Here is an 18416-nt window from a genome sequence, read left to right as displayed (position 1 = left end):
GCAGGGCACCTCAAGCAGCAAATTACATTGACCAGATCTGCTTTTGTAGGACATCACAGGTGCTGGCCAAGTGTGATCATGTACATCTGAACTGCAGCGATGACTGAAGCAGCAGAGTCAGTATCACTGTTTAGCTGGTGCCAAGTCTAATGTTTTTTGGGGTTTTTTTTTGCCAGTAATCCAAATAAGTGTCAGCTAGCAATGTTTTTGCTCAATTAACAACAGATCCATCAATGCCCGCCTCAGCTTTTCACAATCAATTAACTGCAACACAGAAGCCAAGCTGTATGGGTAATCAATCACGCTAAGCTTAGCACATTATGGTTTAATGGGCATGCGGTGCTGTTTTTGGTTGTAGTTTGTGTCCCACCAGCCAAAGCTATTGTTTCTTGGCAGTTTGAAGTACTATCAGAGCACATTCAGCATGATAAAAATAATTAATTATAAACACTGTATCAATGATCTGGGTGTTGCTATTAAGAGTGCAATCAATTATCCCTCAATCAAAAACTAAAAAATATAAAAGTGAGAAGGATTTACAGACATAAAGCTCATAAAATACAAGCAAATATAGAGACAAGGAGGCCTTTTGTCAAAAACAAAACAAATATATTTTAAGTAAACTAGAATACAATGTCTGAACAACAAAATCTTATTCTCTTATTTTTTCAAACATAAATGATTTTTCACAAACACCTGGTATCAAACAAACCTTTGCACAACACAGAATATTTACTGCCATCTACTGGTCACTCTATGAAATCACAAAGTCTGGAACAGCAAACATTTGTAAGGCATGTCCTTCTATGGCCTCGTGACTCCTCCTTTAATATCTGAAAGACCTGAATGACTGCCTCAGTGAAGATGTGAGGGACTGGGGAGTTGGTGAAGAAAGGTCTCCTCTCAAGCCAGAAGTGACGTTGGGCAGGTCAGTAGCACTGGTGCCAGGCAGGGGGTTCACGTTTTGGGATGGTGTGAAGCTGGGGCTAGAGGGAGTCATCTCTGCCCTGCCTGGACTTTTCTTGACCCCAGTGCTCTCTCTGGGGTTATGGGCTGGGGGCACCTGGAGAAAAAAGCCTCTTCCTATCGCAGGTAAGGAATGTAGGCTTGACTGGTCTTTCCCAAGGGATCTTCCTCTACCTAGTGTGTCAATCAGCAACTCTGTGCATCCTCTGCCTACACCTACAGACAAGGGATTGATTTGTTTCCCAAAGTCTGACATCGAGGCTGTGACTGGAGCCTGAGCTGGCGGGACAGGAGAGGCATGAACATCCACCGAAGAAACTCTAGTGACCTCTGCAGCGAGGAGAGGTTCCAGTTGTGCTGATGAAGGTGACTTCACATTTACAGGTCCAAAGGAGTCTGTCTGTTTCTGGTTATCCTCCTCTGCTGTAAGTGAAGTCTGGGATGGAGACTTGGCTCGGGGGTTGAAGCGAGCAAGCAGACCGTGCTGTGTGACAGGGTAGTGGTTAGCGGCCCACTCCTGACGCTCATGGTGCATTTGCTGCAGCTGCCTGAGCTCTCTGGGCAACTCCAACACACTCTCCTGTGGATGTAAACAAGTAGACGGGAGGTTAACCTATTAGCCTGGATGCTTCTGCATTACTGTGTATTAGAAAAGAGACAGTCATCAATTCAGACACTACATAACTTAAAATCAATACTGAGGTGCTAACCAAAACATTAGTGTACTTAACAGCTTAAATACATATCAATAATCTTTGTGTCAGTGTTTGACAAAACTTTTATATGTTTTGGTACATGCATACACAGGCAGGTAGTGTGTGAAATATTTATTTAAAAAATATATATAATCACATGGATCTTCACTTCAATATTTGTTTACTTTCGATGTCAGACTAGTTAACTACCCAGAAAGAAGGAAAAGGACGTTTAGACGTCAACTCTTTGAATGGACCAGGGTAAAAGGGAACCAATCGGAGGCCAGCCTAGATGCAGAAATATTGTTTTTCTTTTACTTAATTTGTCATAGAACCGTGGCCAGAAAGTACAAAGTGGACAAAAAATAAAAATAAACAACCCATTTTTGAATTACTCACCATGCTGACATGCTCCAGTTCATCAGGTTCATAGTGGCTGCTGTTGAGGTATGAATCCACCAGGGCCATATAGTCTGTCATGAGAGCATCCAGCAGCACTAGTCTGAGAGGCTGCAGGTGGATCACTGACAGAGCCATGACCTTCAGCAGGGTTACAGGACATGGACGCTTGTACCACATCTCCTTTTCCTCCTGTAAAAACACACACATGGATTCAAGCACATACAGATACAACTATATAGTAAAACAGCTTTCCTGCCGTACCATGAGGATGTTGAGGTAGGTGTGTGTATGTGTTGTACCTTGGTGAGCTGTGACTTCATCTGAAGGGATAAGAGCTGGGAGGAAGGCACCTTCAGATGGTGACTCACCACTTCCTGCAGAGTACTGACTCTGTCAGGCAGAAACCCACCTGTCTCTGAGTAGAAGCACATGGCATCTGCCACCTTAACACATGCGGGGGAAAAAAACACAAGATAAACATGGAAACTGTAAGTGAGACACAGGCCACAAGTCATGTTCCCTTCTGAAATGTGTAGGCTACTCTTTATATCAGTATGCATTTACCTGTATGTCAAAGACATTGGTTAATTTTACTCCAAACTGAGCAATCAGACATCCAGAGATGGCTCGGCAGTCATGAATCACCTGTACCAAATGTAAAATCAACCCAGATGTTGTGATAGTAATCAATGCTGTGACTAAAGATGATTTCTAAACTGCTTACCTTTAATATGTGCTTATTTTCCAGGATCATGGAAAGACCATTCTTAAAGGCCCGAGCTCCGAGTAACAGAATATCAAACAGGTATACCTTGTTTTTAGTGGCAATCTACAAAAATGAAAGTGAGCCAAAGTTATTGTTTTAAAGAGAAACGTAATGGAAGAAGAAAGGCAGGAGGGTCGGAAGGAAGAAATCAACAAAGCAGGAATTTAATCTAGGTGTGTGCTTCACAGGACTTCTCACCTGCAGCCAACACAGTCTCCCATGCTGATATATCTCAACTCCATCAGCTCCCACACTGATCACAGACTGCTTCTTGATGTGCATCACCTAAATGATGGCAACTCGAGATTACGTTTTTAAGATAAGATGTCTCAGTACACACACATCTCCACTGTTATTTACTGTCCATATAAATATTATCACTGCTCATTAGTCTGTATAGCTAAATTAATAGTTATCATAGGACATGTTAAGCTTAGGGAGCTATTCACTGAGTCTGGTCCATTTTCTGTAGCACAAGCTTCTTGTGTTTATCGTAAATGCATTCAGAAAAATTTGTCAAAAACACTTCAGTGATTTATGCAACAGAAAAGAAACTTTAAAACAACATACAGCAGGTCCAAACTTCTCATGAAACTCATCAATGACTACAAAGTTGATATACTCCTCATCATCTTCATCTGCAAAAAAAAAAAAGAAGAGGAAAGTGATGAATAATTTCTATTTGAAAGACATGAATTTGAGGCTGTTAGTGGGAATGTAGCTGTAGGGAAATATATGAAAGACTTTAGAGAATGTCCTTTGTTTTTTTTGTTTTTTAAATTAAACTCACCCATTGTGATTGTCTTCCTGTATGGCTGAAATTTTTCCACAGTCAAGTGGTCCTCAAGTCTGTGGTCATTGATAGTTCTGTGCAACACATTGCTTGTTACAGTCTATGGCCAGTGTTTTGTCACCAGTAGTGACACATTATCTGTTTCTTACTCACCCATTGTCACTGTTCACTTCATTGGTAAATTCCACTGTTGATTTAATTACACAAAAACGCCAAGTTAGCAAGCTATCAAAACGTAAGTATTATAAATATTCAGTCTATTTTTTCTTAACCATCACTTGTAATCAGTGTACTCACCGTTGAGAATCTCATGTCCAAAGAACATTTTAGAGCCAGGAAATTTACAGCCATTACTGCCACTAACAACTGACGCAATATACAAGAAATAACGTCAATTACAACAACAAAATGTTTGTGGCCTGCAGGAAGCAAATGCCTATTAAGAAAACCAATATTAACTCAACAATGTGATGAAAAAATGTTCTAACCGTCTGACAAAATCAGCGTTTTGTTGGGATTTATACGCTGGACGACGCCAAGGTAGGACGAAGTCTTGAGAGTCAGTTTGACGCGTTTTCCCTTGAGGACATTCATGAACTGGATGTCGTGAACAACCATTTTAAAATCATGAAAGAGTTGTTTCAAGCAGTAAAAAAAACAACAACAGTGAAGCTGCTGTATAAGCCTGTCAACGCTTTTCCGTCAGACGAAGCAACAACTAGTTCGGTTGAGTTTCCAACTTGTCATTTAGCTAGTTAGCTTAGCTACCGTTGCAAGCAAATCAACGAATTTAACGTTGCGTTTAAAGCTCCCCGTTATTTCCACATTCAGCTTTACAGCCCCTGGCTAACGGGACCAAAATAACACCAATTGAAGGTAATATCTTTTGTTATGATATAAATGTATTCATGCTATTATATACTTCGCTAACCAAACTGCACATCAGCATATAGTGATGATTTGTGTAAATCTGCCATTTGAATAAGTTGACAGTTTTTTTTATTTGTATCATATTTGGACAGATATGAGTTGAAGATGAGGTTAGTGTGTTTCTGTTTCTAATAGGGTTGTGTTTCTAGACGTCAGGCCAGTTCAACAAATGTACGTTTTTCGAAAAAATCAGGACATCAAGCTAAAAGTCAAGATACTGTCAAATCCAAGACTGTTAACAAGCCCTACTTTTCTAAATTCTGCTCAGTGTTGAGTGAGGTGGTGGAATAACAACAGGAGCAGTCAGAGCTTGTACAGTAACGACTGACTACACATTAATGAAACATTTTAACAATGTAGCTATAATTCAAAATATTAAAGGCCAGTATATTTCCAAGGTTGGTCAGTGAATAACTCAAAATATCCACCAGGGGGTGACCACAGCTCAAGCACTGAGCTAAATGCTGTTAGTCCCAGGTCTGTCACTCTTTTGAAGGAAAGGATAAGGCCCATTCATTTTAATCCTCATTACAAAGTACATGCATGTGACTGTGAAGTCTCTCTGTGTATGTGGATTTCATATCTGTGCACTGTGTTGGTTTGCGGAGGCTATCTTTCAGACATAAATCACCATGCTGACAACTGCAGCAGCAAATGGCTGACTACTAATTTGCCATGGTGCATATTTTACAGCAACATCAGACATCAGGGCTGATGCCTGAGCTGCTACCTGATCATCTTTAATCATCTGTGTTCAGGTATGCGCAGGAAACACTCTTGATATTTTACTTTTGTACTGGATATTCAACATATTTGTATCAGATGCAAATAAAAAAACAATAATTTGAAGGTAGTGCATACACTTTTCTTAAAACAATTGTAAAAAAGATGATGAGAATAAGGTATAATAACAGTGATGCACAGCACATGAAAACCACAGTGATTTCTGTTATCCAAACCTTTTAATTGTCTTTCAGTGTAATATAACCCACACAGACAGACGGCTGACTCTATGAAAAAAGAAAGACCTGTAACTATAACTCTCTTTAACACATTTGACATTTGTTTCTTTGTTGCTGCCTTGTTCAGTTAAAGATATGGAAATATGTCAGAAGCAATGCTTTCTTCTTTAGTAGAAGTACATGTCCTTTGTTCAATAGTTCACCTTTCAGTTTTTCTTATCAGGATTTAGTTTGTTGTTGGTTAAAGGTTGGGTGGTGACTCACAACGAGGCAATGGTAGTACTGTAACACAAACCCCCAGCGGTAATGTATGCTGCTTCACTCATTCCTTGGAAATTCATGCAGTTACTTTTGATTTAAGCAATGGATTCCTGTCAGCATTACTGGGCTCATGGTCATGACAAAAAAAAAAGAAATCAGATTTAAATGTGTGTCTAGCCACATGGGGGCAGGCTTAAGGCATAGCTGGCTAGTCTGATAACAACAGAAAAGGGTACAGATAAGCTATCTTATCAGAGTTAGCCAGCTGCTAATACACAGAATCTCATGTCTTCATTCTCCCTGTGGAGACACATGGATTCAAACCACTGTTGTGTCTGTGGACAGCACACAGGGAGCCACCTAATCAAAGGGAGGATGCTCTGGGGTGCAGGGGGCACAGAGCTGTCTCAGACGTTATCACAGACTGATGTACAATGCACCTTGTATGCTTTGTCCTATGGTGTGCGTTACTCCTGAGCTTATATGCTCAGTTAAAGTCAAGTGAAAAGGGGCAAACACAAAGCTTAAACTGGTTGCTTTACGTGCAACAAAAAGCTTTGATTAACTATATTTCTAGTGATGTAATTTGTTAGGGGTTTCACATTATCTATATTTATATATATGTGTGAAGTGACGAGCACTTCTTGTGAGTAAGAAGGTGCTTTTTGTAGGAGGGGGAAACATTCAACTTAAGAATTAAGGCACTAAAATTGGAAAAAAAAATTCATTTCATTAGGAGTATGATTTAAAAAACAACTCTGATGTGTGAATGTCATTCATCACACTAGATTAACACTGACCTAAAATCACTAAGATCAATATTTTCCATGTCTCTTGGGTGTTTAACAAATCAAATCAAAATGTTAACAAGTGTATTGTTTTTCATTGGCATGCGGTCCACATTATACAGACTGCCTTATCACAGAGCTCAGTCCTCCACCCGGGATGAGTGTGATAAGACTCGGCAGACTTCTTAAAGCAGTCGAAAGACTTCAGGAAACATCTTCCTTGGTCCACCAACAATAATGTTATCCCTCATACAATATAAGCCATAATGGAACCTACAGCCACTGTTATCTGTAGAGGAAGGGCCACCCTTTCCTGTTCTGCAGACTGAACAAACAAGAAGTTTTAGTAAACTACCAGAGGGATCACATTATCTCACAGATTTACAGAGGTTTTATTCAGGATGTGAAGAGACCTGGACCCTGATTTCTTTATGTGAATGTAATGATATATATTTTTTTTAATTTCTAAATATGATTTGATGTAGGTGTGGAGACTAAAATTAGTACAGTTTCAGAATTACACTTTCAAATGAGTGAGGTGATTGTAAAGTGTATTAACTGCTTCTCATTTTCTTGGATCTTCCCCTCTAGAGAGAAACTACTCCTCTGATTAAAGTTGTAAATTATAAAACCTGTACGATCACGACTTCGGACGCAAGTAGTAACGACTGGTGAAGTGCAGAGCCCACTCGTGTGTGTGTGTGAGTGTGCGCGCGCACGCGTGCGTGTGTGACAGAGAATGAGTGACAAGCTCGGCAACAGCACTGCCGCCCACTCACACACAAGCTGGGTGAATCTTAATTGTGTAATGTTCATTGACGAGTCAGCACAATGCTGCTGAGACCGCGGAGGCGCACTGATCCGAGCAGAGCGATGAAATGCTCCCAGCGAGGAGAACCCAGATGGACAGCCTAGTACAGCCGCTCGTCGCCCAGTACCTCGCCATGGGATGCCAATCAAAAGAAAACAACCAAAACGAAAGTGTGTCGCCGGATGAGAAGGGAAAGGACCATACGTAAGTCAGATCATCTGCTTTTTTTTTTTATTTTATTTTTTTTTTTTTTTTGCTGAAGAGTTTCAGGTGTGGTTCTGGCGATAATGTGCGCACTCCTTCAACAGTAACTTGATCATTTCAGTCGTCGGGGTTGATTTTATGATGATTTCTCTAGCTGTGAATAAACAGGTGTCTTAATTTGATGATAATACGGTGCCAAAAATTGAATTGATGAAGTATTTTACGCACAGAAGCGCCACAGGTGAACGAAGTCTTTAACCTCAGCTGTTACTTTCCGACCTGCCACACTTCCACTGCTTATGCTTGAACCAAATTCCTTCTTGTTTACTGCTCACCCAACAGTTTCAACTGGATGTCCGCAATCAACCGGTATTTCCCTAAGTTAAAAGGGAGGAAATGAGAACAATGAATAGCAAATTCCCAGGGTGGGGGTTGTTAAATTCAAACAATAGCTGTAATTTTTTTTCTCTGACAATTACACGAATCATTTCATATGTGTAATAATCCGTGGTCTCATAACATTATGGTTTGAAACAAATGCACACAGTATACATCCTCATGTACCAAACGCACTTTCCTTACAACCACCCCTCCTCCCCCTCACTCTGTTTCTCAAGTAGAGTGACTCCAAGATGCAGCTCCAGGGCTAGAGTTTCTCCTCCAGGCCGTCCTCACCGGTTCCACAAACCCAGCCCGGCCCAGACCGCCTTGGGTAAATCCATGATGTCCCTGGGACACCTCACCAAGGGGGCGAGCTGGGAGGAGCTCATCCAGGCCTGTCTGCAGTCTTTCGGTAAGTCCATGCTGACCTGCCTTGGCAGTTTTGTTGAGTGTGACAAGGTGAAATACTGCTGTGAAGTGTACAGCAGGAGCAGAGATGTTTGACTTGAGCTGTTCTGGAGAGCTTGTCTCTGCCATTGAGAAACAATAAGATTGGAAGCTTAGACACTTGAAACCGTGCTTTGTGTTATCACATGTTGTAGTTTCTAAGAAGTCTCTGTTTTTCGCACCACTTGTCCTGGAATTTTGCTGCAAATCTCTGACAAGTTTGGGCAGGCTTCTAAAGAAGAGGAGGGTGGTGTTTTGCATTTGAAAGTAAAATGGATTCTCTTAATACAGCTGCATTTGTTTTTGTTTAATGTAAGATTTTTCACTCCCATTGATGCTTGCCAATGTCTGATATTGTGATTTTCGGCACTGTATTTGTCAATTACTGTATTAGTATTAATATTCAACTGGATACAAGATTAATAGAGGGTTTTTTTCTTAATGAAAAAAGCACAGCAGTGATTGAGGAGGCTGTAGCTGGATCAATCAAGCAAAGATCATTGGCTTCATCAAGTTGTCTGGAGTGCTCTCAGAGTTATGGTGATTGCGTCTCTGAAGAGATGAGCTTTCAAATTGCCGTTGCCTGGTTACACAAATGGAGCAAGAGCAATGGAGAGGTGTTACAATGAGCTGCACATAAAATGACATCCCATAACGACATTTATCTGTAAAGAGGCAGAACCAGGCAGTAATGCCGCTCATTTCAGATTCATGAAGGAAACAGGATTAATCAGAAGAAGAGTTAAGTAACTCCAGAATACAATAATATTGAGTGCCGTGAACCACTTCCTTTATATAAAAAAAAAAAAAAAAAAAATCTCGGTGTCACTATGCAAAATACTAGATTCATACGCACATGCTCGAGATATTATCTGTCAGTACGGTGTGTTATAACTGGGGTTTTCCTTGAATGGCCTCTCCTGATAAAATGGAGCTCCGTCCTGCTCCTCCTGCCCCACATCACAGGCGAACCCCCTAAGGTCCATGAGTCCTGCCACCTTTTTCAAATGTGAGAGTGCACGTAAGAGCTATTTGAAGGATTACCTGATGGCAGCTTCAAGCCTGGCTGAGCCGAAAGGTCAGCTCCCCAAACAGTGGTCCTCAGATGCTGACCAGCCTTTGAAACGCAGAGCACTATGAGGTGTGGATCAATAGCTGTTGACATCATCAGTCTCTCTAGACCACACTGCACTGGGCTCCACTGCACGCTCTGATCATGCCCAGCGTCAAACTAATTCATGTATACTTTGTTGTTGTTGGGGTTTTTTTTGTAAAAGTTAGATTTAATTTCAGATTTTTATCAGTTATCATGTATAAAATCTGTAACCATCAAACCCAAACTTCAAAATAATAGAGTAAGGTTTTTACTGGGCTGACAGTTCGCTTTCACCCTCGGCAGTGGTTCCCAGCCTTTGTTATCAGACGTATAACCCCATCAGATAAACTCATGCACGCCTTCACTAATACTACCTGTCATGTTCCAAACATGTTCATTTTGATTGATTTTATACTGGATAAAAATCAATATAACAGTGGATGGTACAGTATTTTTTTTTTTTTACACAACTGAGCAGCCAAGGTTTGCATTCGTGCTACTACTACTTGGAGTGGCAGAACCACGACTTTTCAACTGTTCATCCATTACTTTTACCTGACTATTTCAATTATTTATCCATTGCTTGAATCAACTATTAACAAACTGTTACTGTTACATTACTTTTAGCCATTTTGGTCTGTTTCAGTTATTTATTTACTTTCAGCTGCTTATTTTAATAAGTTATCAATCTGTTTTTACCAATTTTCCATTACCTTTAGCAACTGCCTCAACTTCTTTTCTCACTTGCTAGAACTAGTTTTTTGTGCACTCTTGATCAAGTGGTGTTTTATATATACAGTACATATTTAAACCAAATTATAATTTCTGTTTTATCAAATGAGTTGAGCTACTCCACAGTCTTTTGATGTATCCCTGAGAGCTGCAATAGTAGCCCTGCTCGGGAATCGCTGCTCTAAACTATAAATAGTTATCGTGATCCTGATTATTATGGAGAATTTTGCACAGCATACAGAGAGATAACCATCATCCTGCATCTAACTTGGATTCCTCTAAAACAAAGGGACCATCCAGCTTGATAGCCTCTGTCATAACAAGGAAACATTCATGAGCCACACCAGACCTGCGTGTGGCTGATGAATGTCTAAGATAACCTTAAAAGCAGGCCAGGCGCTGTGTGCCCTCGGCAGTGTTTATCGCTATATAGTATCGTACAGTTCCAGTGTAGCGGGCAGCAGCTTTCCTGATTTTTCCAGTCACTAACACACAGTCCAGAGGGGATTTCCTGTTGCAATTAACCCTGCATGGGGTGGGTTAGTGGTTGGAAAGTTGAGAAAAAAAAAAAAGGATGGAGCAATTGTTTACTTGATGGGGAGTCATGACTTCCTGTTGTGCATTTGCCGCAGTTCTGACTCTGGCTGATTCACACCTGACTGTGTGGAGATTGTGAGCTAAAACAAAAGTCGAAATTGTTAGAACAGGCGGTTCGGTATTGCTTTATGTATATTAACTGCATCTAAGCTTTGCTACTTTAACAGCCATGTCATTTTGAATACAAGACATTGTTTCACTTGTCTCTTTCACTCTGTTGTTGACTCGACTGGTGAGGTCACTGGATTTAGCTGTTAGTGGCTGTGTCTTATAAACAGAAACACACCCCATGCAGGATATGAGGGCTGGATTAGTCAGCTGTGGCTGGAGTGGTGAGTTGCTTACAGATAACAAAGATTTGAAAACATGTTGCCATGGCGTCTGAGGTATTTCCAAGGTGATGTGGTTTAAAAGTGGGTCCTCAGATTCCTGCTGTCCTTGATGGTGTCAAGATACTGCCAAAGCTTAAAGGCAAACTCAGCTCTACAATTCACAAATGTTCTTCAAATTTTCAGCACGATGTGTTCATATTCTACAGATTGTGGGAGGAAGATGTAAACAGCCTAAACTGTCTGTCCATGGTATATAAATAATATTCTCAGAGCTACAATTAAATGGTCTTCCTCTTTATGTCAGCCACTAATTCACTGCATGTCACAGTGGTTTGAAGTTTCGCAGAGGATAAGTGGTGTGTTGGTTCACTTAAGTGGGCTGGTAAATGGGTTTTCTGCAATTATAGGTCAGATCTGGTATTGTGATGTTATGGAATAGTTTTTTACGCATGTTGTATTCTTTTTTTTTTTTTTTTTTTTTCCCCAAAGTGCTTGAGTCAGACAAGAAAGATAAGGAAAGGTAGTCTGGTCACAAAGAGAGGAAGCGAAATATGTAAGGAGAGAGGAAGCGACAAAGGTAGTGAGACATGCAAGCCGCAGAGGTTCACACAGTCAGAGGATGAGGCAAGGACGGGGTCTGTGGATAGTATGTTCAAATGCACTAGGGTGGGCATCAGTCGGGGTTTCACTTAACCCTGTGTTCTCCATTGATGGAAAGAACAATCTGTGTTACAGTTCTCATAGATAACACCTGAGGTTTATACAGTTGTATCTTTCTTTATTTCCTCATCATCCTCATCTCAATGATTTATTTACATAATGCAGTCTGTCCATCGTATCAGTATTGCCTGGAAATAGTCATTAATATTTTGACTGTTATGTCTTTTTGTTTTGATCCAAATTAAGACTAGACAGGTCTTTTACTTGATTAGAGCGACAACTAATGATTATTTTGATTATCAAGTAATCCAGCAACCAATCCATGTTTTTCAATTCATCATGTTTAAAATGTCCAACATTTACATAAGTACATATGTATTTAAATGTCTTCATATTCACTTAATAATCACAACAAACAGCAGATGTTTTCATTTAAGAGACTGGAAATGGGGATTTTGTGTGTGTGTGAAAGTATTTAAATGATAGGAAATAAGCTACACATATGTGGACTGTTAATTTAATGTAAGATATGCAGGAGAAAAACAAACACCTATTCCCTGCACTTCCCTTATTTAAAAAAAAAAAAAAAGAAAAAAAAGAGGGTTAAGGTCAGTGCATAGAATGAAACACAAAGTGACGCTGTACAAACAGAGTGTTATAGCCTTGAAAGAGTCCCTGTAGCTAAGCAGATGTGATCACATCCCTTTTGTAGCATAAGTGATGTGCCTATATATTCTAGATAAGGCTGCCAAACTTTCAGAAATGTGTTATATCTTTTTCTGAGAGTATGTATTTTCATTTAATTTCTGAAGAAAATCTAATCACATGGGAAATCAAATTTCCATGTCACTGTGATGCAGACATGTTGTCACTTTGATTAAATGATGGTACACTCAAGTGTGTGCATTTTGTCTTGCAGACTCGGACGGTTGTGTATGTGGGAGCAGCCATTTGTTGAACATCACCCTGACCATGCACCGTTCCCTGATCTCCTCCAGTGATCTGCTGGACAAACTCATTACTCTATATCCTTTATCAAGCTATAACCGCTATCGCAACACAGCCAGACAATTCAAACAGTGCGTTTGGCCTGTTTTTAGCACCAAATGCAACATGGGATCAGGCCACTGGCTCTCTGTGTGCTGCTTTCATTTGGTTGTCAACAGCAACGGGCAATCAAGCTTGTACTTGGCTTACAATGCCGCCTGTAGCTGTCAGTGCAAAATCTGATAGGCGAGTGGCAGTTCATGTTTGCTCCTGCTGCCAGTTGCTGTAGACGTTTTACATCTCTGTCATTTAGCCATTTTTAGCTGCCCTGTGTAAATTTCCTTCACTGTATCCCATGCTAGTAACAGGGAATCTGTCCTCATTGTGTATTTGGTCTCTTTCAGAATGTTTGATTTCATTTTCCCCACTTCACACTTAGAAAAAAAAGCATGTTTTTCTTGTAGTGTCTTGTGACTTGAGTAGAGGGACTGTAATCTACGCTTCCATTCAGGAAACAGCAGTGGCGTCAAAAAGCCTCTCAGAGGAGCTTACTGGCCTGACGAACAGCCTTGAAGTTTCAGGTGTTAATTACCTCTGCCTCTTTCACATACAAGACCTCTTCAACTATATATAAACATAGACCCTCTATTGCTTAAAGAGGCCCCTGCTCACACGAACCCACGTCAGAGCGTGCAACGCCGAATGGCCCCTTTGCTATTTTTAACCCTCTCACTCTGAGCTGAAGACCCAAAAGGATACATCAAATAAATTCAGTGTGTGGGTTAGGATCAGGGAAGAGACACCGGGGCCATTAACAGCCTTCATCACAGTCTGGCCTTGGGATTGCGTGGGCCGTTCTTCTGCTCCCATGACGCAATTAGCCTTTTTATGTGCAACACTTCAAGCTGATTTCTGCCGATTGAGAGCCACCGTGTTGGTCTATTTATAAAAGCTGCTTCGTATAATAATAATGAACTGCTTTTGTGCGTACTGTATATAAATTGACAGGCCAGTGTTTTTGTGGTCAACATGTGCAAAATGGAGGGCAGAGCAACCACAGCTATGAATTATGATCTTATGGGCAGACGGCATTGATTAAAATATCTTCCGAGTCCTGCCAGTAAACAATGCACATTAATCAACAGTTTTTCTCCAGAATAGGCGACATTGATTGTGTACTTTCTTTTTACATTTTGTTATTCATTTACTCCTGTATGCCAGAATGATTCATTCTGGGATGCTCGTCTAGGTTTTGCTTCACGCAGTCGCCTCCTCCCACATTTCCAAATGTCACTTCTCTTTGCCTTTTAGTTGAGTTGCTGTAGTTATTAATGAGTTGTTTGTAGGGAAGACACTATGCAGTTTAATCAGCCATATGTTCATTATTTACTCATAACATACCTGTCGTGAACAGTGTCGAGGATCAGCAGATTTACTGGCGAGATATTTTCACCTAAAACAAAAGTGTGGCGAAACCTGAATTCCCGCTTTAACTTTCAGGTGATAAAACCTGGTTAATAATCATCATCTGTCAACTTCCTTAACCACAGTCCTTACATTCAAAACAGCGCTGGACAATGAGCAGCCAACAGAGTGCCAGAGGATATGCTACCTCATCAGGTCAGTCCAACACACTGACACAATTTCAGAGTGTAACGTTAGCTGTGTGTTTTGTATAAGTCACGTGGTTTCGTCTCTGACCTCCAGGCATTGGACCCAGGAATTCTGGATGATGTTTCGGTTGCACCACAGCTTGTCAGACAGCCTGGACGAGTTCCGGGAGCTGATCAGAGAGCAGGGACAGGAGCATCTTTGCCCTCTTCTAGAGACCAAATGGATGTAAGTGTTAATCTCTGACCAGCTGGCAACTGAGACATTTGGCCTTCACGACTCTCAGTTGTTTGTTGAGTCATGGAAAGTACAGCAATCAGTCACGATCAAGAATCCAGACTTTGAACTGTGAACTGTTTAACTCTGAGGCTGTTAAATGAGCTTTAAAGTGGATCAAATGCTTGATTTGCTTTTGTCACACTGCTTCACATCACATTTACAGCACATGTATATGCTGCATTTGTGTTTCCTTGTTTCCTTGTGTTGCTATATCTCACACTTGACCCCACAGTGTCAAGGGAAATATTCAGACTGGAGCTGCAGCTAACTATTATTTTCAATGTATATTAATCTGCTCATTATTGTCTCATTTAAGCACCTGATCATTTAATCTGCAAAATGTCAGAAAACTGAAAAGTGTATGTCACAGTTTCCAAGGTGACATTTTTAAATCTCTTCTTTTGTCTGACCAGCAGTCCAAAACTAAAAGATATTCAGTTTATATCATAGAAGGATCATTAAAAAAAACAGCAACTTCACAATAGAGAAGCAAAAAAAAAGTCAATACTGAATTTCTGCCATTTTGCTTGAAAGTGATTTTAACAACTTAAATGACTTAATTAACTGCAACAAAATTGTTGCTAATAATTTTCAGTCCATTGATCAATTTTTCAATCAACTTATTGTTCCAGCTCTATTCTAATTCAAAATGACGTATTTGTGAAAATGTAATCTGTGTTGTAGTTGAGCATGTTGGTATCTTTGTTTGTGTTTTTGTTGACTAAAATAAAAATAATGCTCTGTGGCTTTTAGAAATGTCTGTTTGAGCTTATACTGATATGCACAACAATGTCTAAAACTGTTATTTTCCAGATTATAAAGTCATGCCGACTTTGCTGATTGTAAATGTTGTCATGTTATGCTAACATGTTGTTTTCTAGAAATGAACGGGACTGGTCATGGAAGGCCAGCCAGAAGATCAAAGCTAACAGCAGTAAAAAGAGGAAAGTTTCTCTTCTTTTTGATCACCTGGAGCCCATTGAATTGGCTGAACATCTCACCTACCTGGAATTTAAATCTTTTTGCAGGATATCAGTGAGTATACACATTCATGTCAACTCAAAAAAAAAAAAAAACATTCAGATATACGTAGGTTATCTTTTGCACTTTGATGATTTGTTTATTGCACAAGCTTCTCCTAGTATTTCCTCCCCACGGTAAATGCATTGCAGTTTCCTTGCAGCAGTTCATGCTCCTCTCTCTGCTCTCTCTGCCAGTTTGTAGACTATCAGAATTACATTAGCAACTGCTGCATGAAGGACATTCCCGTGATGGAGCGTTCCATTGCCCTGTGTAATGGTATCTCCCAGTGGGTTCAGCTGATGGTGCTGAGCCGGCCGACTGCTCAGCTGAGAGCTGAAGTTTTCACCAAGTTTATCCACGTTGCACAGGTAGTGGTTCAATCAGCCCCTCACTAGGACTCTCACAATTTCTGTTCCTGGTTGAGAAAAAAATTTTTTTTACACGTTCGTCTTTTGCTTGCATCTATGTGCTATTGTTCACACACCTTATCTAACTAATGACAGTCTATTGTCACACTCTGAGCAACACTATAGATGCTACATAATTGGCAGTTGCATAATGCATATTCATAGAGAGCTGGTAATGATTCTCAAGAGCTCTGCTGCAGGCTTTTATCATATCCAAAGATTTTACCAATAGAAAAATATTAGCTGAATACAAGCTAATGGAGTCATCTGGTAGAATACACTTACACTCTGAGGAGTTTGTGGAAGCGGAAAAGAGAGAAATGACTTGTGAGTGTAGCTGCTGATCAGAGCTTGCTTGTTAAAACCACTTCAATGTGAAGCTGCATGCAGCCTGCTGAGAAGTGATGCACCAGCTTCAGGGAGCCGTTAGGCAGGCTTGTACTCGGGAGGACCTCCCTGTAACACTAATGCACCAGTTTGCTGCTGCTCACTGCCGTGAACCTCAAAAACCCATGGGTGTGGAAACGAATTTCACACCATAATGCTCCAGTGACAGCACAAATTGCAGAACTGAAAGGAAGGGAAGAGAAAAGCACTTCCAAGAAGAGTGAGATATCAGGGCAGTAAGAAAAGCCAACAATACAAGTGGCTTATGTAACGGCAGTGTTGCGATTACATAACCTGGCCTACCTGGAGCAAGTTAAATTGTGCATGTGTGTATGTGTAGGGATAGACTGATATGTGTGCTTTTTATGTTTGCATCCACCAGAGTCTACACCTCATGCACAACTACAACACACTAATGGCGGTGGTAGGAGGCCTTTGTCACAGCTCGATCTCCAGACTGAAAGACACCACCTCACATGTACCTAGTGAGGTCACCAAGGTAAAGGACAGCTAAACACATCTCTGATCACTGGTTTTTAAATGAGACAAAGACCCGAATACATTAAATAAATTCAGTGTGTTAGTTAAGAGCAAAACATTCAAAAAATTCTATTCACTCCCCAGGTACTGAACGAGATGACAGACCTGCTGTCCTCATGCAGAAATTATGACAACTATAGGCAAGCTTACAACAGGTGTACAGGTTTTAAAATCCCTATCCTGGGCGTCCACCTTAAAGACCTGATTTCAGTCAACGAGGCCATGTCAGACTACGTGGAGGACAACAAGGTCAATGTCCAGAAGCTCCAGGCTCTCTACAGCCACATTAATGAGCTGATCCAGCTCCAGCAGATCCCACCCAGGCTGGATGCTAACAAGGACTTGGTCCATCTGTTGACGGTAGTGCACCTTTCAATTAGAGTCTTTTTAAATTGTTATGTAGCTTCATTTGATTCACTGCATTGTACTAAACGCAAGCACAGATGCAAATGAGCATGTTAGAGCATGTGGATTGTCTGCGCTTGTGTGGGTGTTATGAGAGTCTATGATCTATGAGTGTGTGGGTGATGAACTGAGTGTGAATGAGAGTGAGTTGAGATTGCTGTATTGTTGTGCTATCTGTGTGCAGCGCTTTAATCGCACTTGAACGCCAGAATGCCCATGAAGAGATAATAGTTAGCCTGTGACCTAAATTTGCCCTCATCAAAACATGTTTCAAGGAGAAATCCAGAGGTACGGAGAGCTCTTTCTCTTTCTGTTTACAAGCCATGTGCTGACATATGTTGTCTCTTTGCCCACAGCTGTCTTTGGACCTTTACTACACCGAGGATGAGATCTATGAACTGTCTTACGCCAGGGAACCTAAGAACTGTAAAGCACCTGTGAGTGATAAAAGCACACACTTTAAATGAACACCTGTTTAACAGCTGGCTTTAGAGCAGTACTCTGACGTTTTGGGAAATACCTTTTATTTGCTTTGTTTTCGACAGTTAGATGATAATATTAACTCTCATGTCAGTAGAGTAAATCTGGAGCTTCAGCCAGCAGCTGGTTAATATTAGCTTAGCTTAAAGACTGTAATTGTGGGAAACAGCTAAAGGAATAGTTTAACATTTTGGGAAATATACTTATTTTCTTTCTTTTTGAGAGTTAGATGATGAGATCAATACCACTCTGGTGTACGCTAAATATGGTGCTAGAGCCAGCAGCTGTTAGCTTAGCTTAAGAGAATACATGGGGAAACAGCTTTTAATAAGCTAGGAGTCAAAATTCTTTAATTTAAATTATTTTTAAAAAGCAGAGCAATACTTAAAGGAATAGTTGATATTTGGGGAAAATACACATTTCTTCACACTAAAACTGAAGCTACAGCCACCCCCTTAGCTAAGCTTAGTTTAG

The 18416-nt window shown here is 40.5% G+C and overlaps 2 protein-coding genes across 3 annotated transcripts in view; one reads left to right on the top strand and one right to left on the bottom strand.

Moving 5' to 3' along the window:
* Positions 1–593: 593 nt before the first annotated feature.
* exd1 (exonuclease 3'-5' domain containing 1) lies at positions 594–6912 on the bottom strand. Its single transcript, XM_023417329.2, has 11 exons — positions 4111–6912; positions 3920–3988; positions 3776–3809; positions 3620–3696; positions 3400–3467; positions 3028–3114; positions 2788–2892; positions 2628–2708; positions 2363–2506; positions 2061–2252; positions 594–1546 (listed from the first exon to the last, which is right to left on the bottom strand). The coding sequence occupies exons 1-11, from the start codon at positions 4238–4240 to the stop codon at positions 827–829; spliced, it is 1707 nt and encodes a 568-aa protein (XP_023273097.1). The 5' UTR covers positions 4241–6912; the 3' UTR covers positions 594–826.
* Positions 6913–7301: 389 nt separating this feature from the next.
* LOC111663201 (RAS guanyl-releasing protein 1) overlaps positions 7302–18416 on the top strand; it is a 15958-nt gene continuing 4843 nt past the window's right edge. The window contains exons 1-10 of one of the 2 annotated variants that reach the window (XM_087176914.1): positions 7302–7578; positions 8199–8371; positions 12743–12850; positions 14370–14430; positions 14518–14649; positions 15582–15735; positions 15918–16091; positions 16900–17016; positions 17142–17417; positions 17819–17899. In XM_087176914.1, coding sequence (XP_087033040.1) covers positions 7442–7578; positions 8199–8371; positions 12743–12850; positions 14370–14430; positions 14518–14649; positions 15582–15735; positions 15918–16091; positions 16900–17016; positions 17142–17417; positions 17819–17899 — 1413 coding nt within the window. In that variant the 5' untranslated portion in view covers positions 7302–7441. Of the gene's footprint in view, positions 7579–8195; positions 8372–12742; positions 12851–14369; positions 14431–14517; positions 14650–15581; positions 15736–15917; positions 16092–16899; positions 17017–17141; positions 17418–17818; positions 17900–18416 lie in introns of both variants that reach the window. The other variant, XM_087176913.1, reaches the window with a different exon arrangement.

This window comes from Seriola lalandi, unplaced genomic scaffold (genome assembly GCF_002814215.2).
Source record: "Seriola lalandi dorsalis isolate HSWRI2012SDOR001 ecotype SW California unplaced genomic scaffold, Sedor1 jcf7180002054573, whole genome shotgun sequence".
Classification (NCBI taxonomy): Eukaryota; Metazoa; Chordata; class Actinopteri; order Carangiformes; family Carangidae; genus Seriola; species Seriola lalandi.
Note: the sequence above shows the minus strand (reverse complement) of the source record. Positions and strands in the feature narration are given on the sequence as shown.

Bases quoted from the DNA above. Each gene is read 5' to 3' on its own strand.
- exd1 (XM_023417329.2), bottom strand. From the start codon at position 4,240: ATGGTTGTTCACGACATCCAGTTCATGAATGTCCTCAAGGGAAAACGC. The intron at 3,810-3,919 runs GTGAGTACACTG...TTAAATCAACAG, and splicing joins TGGACATGAGATTCTCAACG to TGGAATTTACCAATGAAGTG. The intron at 2,507-2,627 runs GTAAATGCATAC...GCATGTGTTAAG, and splicing joins CCAATGTCTTTGACATACAG to GTGGCAGATGCCATGTGCTT.